The sequence below is a fragment of the Sinocyclocheilus grahami genome, unplaced genomic scaffold, assembly GCF_001515645.1.
Source record: "Sinocyclocheilus grahami isolate Dianchi unplaced genomic scaffold, SAMN03320097.WGS_v1.1 scaffold36.1, whole genome shotgun sequence".
NCBI lineage: Eukaryota > Metazoa > Chordata > Actinopteri > Cypriniformes > Cyprinidae > Sinocyclocheilus > Sinocyclocheilus grahami.
Window position 1 is genome coordinate 880,803 of NW_015505215.1, and position 6,886 is coordinate 887,688.

The 6,886-nt window shown below is 35.0% G+C and overlaps 1 protein-coding gene across 1 annotated transcript; it reads right to left on the reverse strand.

The window, feature by feature from the left end:
- Positions 1–2,309: 2,309 nt before the first annotated feature.
- LOC107581658 (uncharacterized) lies at positions 2,310–4,672 on the reverse strand. The gene is made up of 2 exons (XM_016267278.1): positions 2,601–4,672; positions 2,310–2,347 (listed from the first exon to the last, which is right to left on the reverse strand). The coding sequence occupies exon 1, from the start codon at positions 4,670–4,672 to the stop codon at positions 2,603–2,605; it is 2,070 nt and encodes a 689-aa protein (XP_016122764.1). The 3' UTR covers positions 2,310–2,347; positions 2,601–2,602.
- Positions 4,673–6,886: the final 2,214 nt, after the last annotated feature.

Genomic DNA, 6,886 nt, shown 5'->3' on the forward strand with positions numbered 1-6,886 from the left:
GCGGGTTGCAACGCTCTGTTTTTGAGACTGGTGATGTGAGGAGCTTGACGGCTTGGGCTGCTCCCGCTCAGCAGCCCCACCCCTGAGCAGGCCAGCCTGGTATGCTTGTAACACCGCCATGGTGTGCAAACATGCACAAACCTGACCTGCCGCCGTATAAGCTTTCCCAACCAAACTTGCTCTAAGCCTAATGGGCCTGGTGGGAAGCTTCGGGGCCTTCAGGGACGATGCTGAGGAGAGAAGGACCTATACTTTGCCATTAGAGTAAAATTACTGAACCTAAACATAGCAGCCTGATAAAAATGCTCATTTTAGATAAAACATTTCAGATGGCACTTAGAGGCTTTTGCATCTGAACTCTTCATATATATATATAATTTTATTATAATTTTTTTTTCAAACTGTTCCAAAGATTACCTAATTCTGGACCACGAGAACCTGACGTGGACTGAAGCTGCGAGTTACTGCAGAAAGCACCATGTGGACCTGGTCTCCATTCACAGTGAGGAGCTTCAGAACAGGGCAACGAGCCATCCAGGCCTCCACTTCTCATGTATGGCTTGGCCTCCGTTACACCTGCACCTTCAACTTCTGGTTCTGGATAAAGTACAGAGAAGCAGGCTGCTACCAGAACTGGGCGTCTGGTCATGGGCCACATGGTTATGAGGAGTGTGGGCCGTCAGGAGCTATGGAGTCCACTGGGGGGCACCGTTGGGTCGGGAGGCCAGAGAGTGAAAGGCTCAATTTCATCTGCCAGTTATGTACAGATGTGTTCTAGCCACTAAAGTGGAGAGAGTGAATGACTGAGAGACTGATCTTTATTGTGTTTCTTAATTGTATCAGGTACTGAAATGTGATCTATATGAAACCCAACATCAAGGGGTGGGCAAGTAACAGGAAAAAAACACTTTTCAGTAATAAAAACCGGACTATATCAACATAGCGTTGTATATATTTTTATATAGGCTTTTTTTTTCTGATTAGTGAGTGGCAGTTCATCCAGACAGAGACCTACGACTATTTACTTAGTATTATAATTAAACCACCATGAATATAATATCTTAAATATCTTAAAATCTTACATATAATATATTAAATACAAAGTCACGCATCATAGTGGTAATAAATCTCTCTTGAGGTTGTGTCATCATGCCAATCACAATGAAGACTATTGGTTAAAACATATTTAAATGTATTTTTGGACCAATATTTATTGTGAAAGGTGCTTTACAAATATATATGAATTATTAATAATATCCATAAAAAATAGGCTTCTAGATGTAGACTGTAGGTGATTAAAGAGGGACACAGAATTTATTTATTTGGTAATTAATGTGGCTGAATCATTATAACATCCTGTTCAGATCATCTCTCTGTCCATGCCTAAGTTCTTGGTTTATATTAATGTATTTTCATAACTATATGCCTGCGATTGTTAGCAATAATTAATATAATCAACTGAATAATGAAATTTTGTATTTTGTAATTTTAATAATATTAACATATACAACATTTTTTAGTAATGTATTTGTAAAAGTTGAAATTAACATTAAGTAATAAATACAATTTTTGGTTTCACTTTATTTTGATGGTCCTTTTAACACATTCTGCCTACTAGGTAATGATGCACCTACATGTCTACTAACTCTCATTAGAGTGTTAGTAGAGTATTAGTAGACTGGTAGGGTTAAGGTTAGAATAAATTGATATGTACTTCAGTAGAATGTCTGTTGGGAGACCATTACAATAAAGAGTTAGCAGATATTAAGCATAACATCTATTAATACTCTAATGTGAGTTAGTAGACTTGTAGGTGCAACGTTATTAATTGTCAACAGAATGTTCAAAAGGGACCATCAAAATAAAGTGATACCAAATATTTTTCATTGTTCATGTTAGCTAATAAAGTTAACTAATGATAACAAACGGAATCATATTGTAAAGTGTTACAGATTTATTTGAGATTAAATCAAGACAAGTTATTAGAAAGAAGCACAAACTGGGAAGCAGAATTCATTATACAGTATGTAATTAAAATCAAGAAGCAGAAGACAATATAAGAACAATTAAACTTAAACCAGAACTAAAGTAATAATTGTGCTCTCCAGTAAAATTCGAGTACATGCCTAAACAGAAATACACTCTTGATAGAAAAGTAAACAGAAGTATAACTAAAACCCAAACAGAAATCCATAAGCAAACAACAAGTAAAATTCCACTAAATCCAAAATACTAAAACATTTGTTCTACAATTTTCCACACTAACTCTGAAAGAAAAAAAAATGCAGATGTTGAGCGATGACAGGAATGGGTGTTCCGTTTGAAAGAAAGTCTTGTTTCATATTTTCTGAAAAGCAATAGAGATACACAGTTATTTAAATCCGGAAATCCTAAACAATTTTACAGACAAAGCTATCACACAGAAGTCAAATTAAGATATTAAGACATATAATTTGTCAAATAATGTCAAATAATATTATATAATAAAATATTTCTAGATGTGATTTTCTAAAATTATCTATCATGACTACATGTTAAAGCAAAACAAAGTTTCAATCTGAACTATAGTATCATCTAGAAAATGTTTCTTCAGTACATACACTCAGACATATGCGTCTGCTTCTTCCTCGCTGAATCCAGCTTTAACAACCTCTTGAATACTCTTGATTTGTTCTGGAGGAGCAGCAGGTAGAATGGCAAGGAATTCTTGATCGATCCTTTCTAGTCTTGCAGTGCTTTTCCGGTCATACTCCTCTTTATTCTTCAGAACAAGCCTTAAAATCCCTTTCTGTGCCTCATCACAGCCGTTCTGGAGCAGTTTTCGCTCATGCTCAAATTCTGGTTTACTTTTATCCATGGCCATCAGTTTGCCCAGTGAACTGACACGGTCCATCAGGTACTTGCTGGAAACATCTGTGTATGTTCCAGAGATCATATGGACCAGACTAGCGATGTTACAGGCTTGGGAAGCTTGAGTGTAGAGCAGATCTTTTGAGAAGAGTTTTGCGTTGTAGGAGAGGGCTTGTGTTTTCTCTGATGTGGAGACAAAGTTTTTGAGAGTTTTGCTCAGGCTGGTTTTCACAATGTTGGAAACCATCTGAAAGAAGTGAACCATCTTCTCCCACTGCTCCTTCACTCTCCCCATGGCATCCATTCCTTTAACCAGCATCTCTATGGTAGTTTTAAAGTCGATCTCTTTCAGTTCACAATTTCTCATACTAACCAGGATTTCAGTTAGTTCTTTCTGGTTCTTCTCTAGGTTCTCCACACACTTCTCATAGGTATCTCTTGTCTTGTTCAGCTGAGCTCGGCTCTGCTCTATCTTGTACCGTGCATTCTCCGTGGCCTTCTGAGAAGCACTCATGTTCTCTGACTTGTTTCCTTCTTTATACATCATTGGTGGCTTTGGAGAAATAGCTGGAGAATTTGTGATGTCTTTGCTTTTGCTATCAAAACTGTGAGCTAACTTGATCAGATCCAAGACCTCTTTTATTATCTCTGTGCTTTTGACTTTGTCACATTTGCCATCAGGTGCATATTTTGCAAGCTGGTTACATATTTCTGTGCCATCTTTGCATAATTTCTGAGCTTGTGTCTTTGCTGGGCAGTCAGGGATATTCTTTAAAGTTTCATTGATTCTTTCAAACTGTTTTGCAATGAAGGCCGTGTTTGTAGTTTTATGCTTTTGATCATACAGTTTTGTCCAGTCAATGTCATCATCCTTACTATTGACATTCATTATTTGCTGGATAGTCTGTGCACAATTTAAAATTTCAGCCGACTTGCTATATACGTTTATTTCAGCTACCAAATCATTAGACTTTTCCTGATCTTTAATGCGTCCCATAGTATCAGATATCGGTGTTGTCAAATTCACTGGTTGAGTAATAACAGATGTCAGTCCATTAATCGTGCCTGTAACGCTCTGTGTTATTCCACTTACAAAATCCATTCCAATCATTTCCCATCCACTAGGGAGAGAATCCAGAGCTTCCGTGTAGCTCTCATGAGCCTGATTCAGTTCCTTCTCAATGGCACTCACTGCCTTCTCAGTCCTTTTCTTGATCTCATTAGCTGACTGCTCCCTCAGTTTGCTCTCTTCTAATTTCTTCTTGATTGCTGCCAACTCTTCCCCATAAAAGTGCTCTGCATTCACACACGCTTCTAGCAGCTCTTGGATGATATTAATGACATCAGTGAAACGCCTTTTAGCAACATCAGACAACTCAAGACAATCATCTGCAATGACTCTGATATTGTCTAGCTGATCAGGAAGATGTGCTTTAACAACTTCTTCATTGCCTTGGAACAGAATCTTCACAGCTGTCTTCATGTAATTTGGAACTTGGCCAGTATGGAGGCGAATCTGATCCATGCTTGTATGGGCCTCATTAAATGCGTGCCAACCAGAGTTACACACTTGCATGAGGCAAGCGCGAAAGGAATCAGGGTATCTGATGAATTTATAACCATCTTTAGGGGGATTTTTATTGATAGAGAAATCTGTTGCGGAAGAGATGAAAACCAGCTCTCCCAGGATGGCTATGGATAGAGGTGCTGGAGTCAGATACTCTTCCCAGTTGGCATAAGGCTGCATTATAAGTTTGGTTTGGTTCCTCATGTCCTCAGCAGTTGTAAGGCTTTGAGTAGATTTTGAGATTGCAGAATTCATGACTTTCCTGTTCCTGATCAGAACAAAGATGAAATTTGAAAGTAAAAGTCCTAAGACTTTTGTATTGTAGTTTGTATTGCACATTTGGCAACTCTTATTAGACTTATATATTAGATGCCTATATAGAAAACAAATTTCACCTCTTAACTTAAAGAATGTTAATATACAGAATCTTAGTGGAATACTATTTTATTTTTTATTTTAATGGCCACAATATATTGTCTGTGTTTTTTTCTATCGACACAGTTACGTTTGCATTTATGCAAGAGTTTGGCATTTGATTGTCAGTGGACATATACTAATAATTGTGGTATATTTGGAGCACATTATTTTGTGATTTATCTGACAGAGATTTTTGTGTTTGTCAGGAAAATGCTCTCACGTTGCACATATATTTGATTCCGCTATACTTGCTAGTATGAAAGATAACATTTAAAGAATTGGTTACACTAGTAACACTTTATAAAAAGTATACAGTAATAAAGTATTTACAAATCATTTGATAACTATTGGCTTATAGTTAATTCATATTTTATAAACTCTAGTTACTATAGTAATAGACTATTTACATATAGTGAGTTCTTCATTCATTGTCACAGTAATTAACAAAGTGTTGATGTTTATTAGCTCATATCTAAAGAGTTAGATAATGCGTTGTTAACAACTTATTAACCATAAATAGTTATCACTTTAGATTAGGTCATTGAAAATTGGTAAATGTCATTGAATAAGTGTTTTAAATCAACTATTATTTGACATTAATTACACTAGTATTAAGAATTAATTATGGTTAATAAGTTGTTAAAAAAGCATTAAAATATTAGCAAACTCTTTACATATGAGCTAATTAAACAATAACACTTTTAATTACTGTGACAATGAATGAGGAACTCACTATTTATATATGGTCTATTATTGCATTAACAAATAATTTATTACATATTAATGTATTAACAGTAACGTATATTAATGTATTGAAGTTGATAAACTATGAATGAATTGTAATCTAATAGTTTTGAAACTTTGCAACTACATGTAAATTAACTTTCATTTGAGTATTAAAGTATAGTCAGTACAATGCCTGTTGTGGGACTATCAAAATAATTTTTTAGAAGATATTAAGCAGGCAGTTTACTAATACACTTGGAGTTGCAAAGTTACTTATTGTTTGTAGAATGTCTAAAGTGGACTATCAAAAAAGGTTTGTTCCTACATGTCAAGCAGCATGTATACATCTGTTTGGCAAGATATTTCAAACTCCTGAAAGAAACCACTCAAAAAGACTGAAACAAATTATTTATCATTATCCATCAGTTTGACAGAATAAGCTGTAGATTTTCCTTCATGTTTTATTTTCAGACATCAGGGGAATAATGTAACGCTTGGTATTTTAATGTGACATATCTGTTGCAAGAGCTCTTTTCAGTACACTGAATTTTTTCCTTCTTATTTTTTTTCCCTTTGTACTCTGCTGTAACAAGATGAATAAACATATACTGTGCATTTGTGATCTGCTGATTTAATTTATGATATATCCCATTATTCACTGGAATGCACTAAGAATCTCCCTCTTTCCCCTTTAAACCTAACCATACCACCAAAACTGTCTCTAACCTTAAACATATCCATCTCAATTTTATTTATTAATTTATTTGTAAGTACATAGTTAATGACACTTAATATTAAGTGGGACCTGATTTGATATGATATAAGTAATTTTGAGTAATTGCCTTACCTTGTTGAAAAGTGAGAAGCACTTCGTCAAGTCTCAGGTAAGGTCTGGTAGAATGGTGAAATGAACGCATGCCTCTGTTTTTATTGCCATCTGAAAGGGGCGGAGGTGGATGACTGGGGAGGAGAATCTAGAATGCTAACTTAAACTCTTTCTTAATTCTATTCATATAAATTAAATAAATAATAAATTTAAAAATAAATAAAAATGTATTTAATTTATTTATATTTATTTAAATTTATTAATATGGTTCCCAGAATAAATAAAAACTGTATGTAGTTGGCGACAAAATTCTACTCAAAAGCCAGCAGGGTAGTGAGTTAAGATAGTCTTATAGTTATCAGTAATAACGTATTGAAAATCACAAAGTTTTCAGTGATGTTTTGCATCATATATCATTGTTTTCCTGTAAGTGTTTTATCAGTTTTAGAGGCATGTTATAGCTGTATGATTTCCTGCTAGTTCCAGCCTTTTCATTTCTT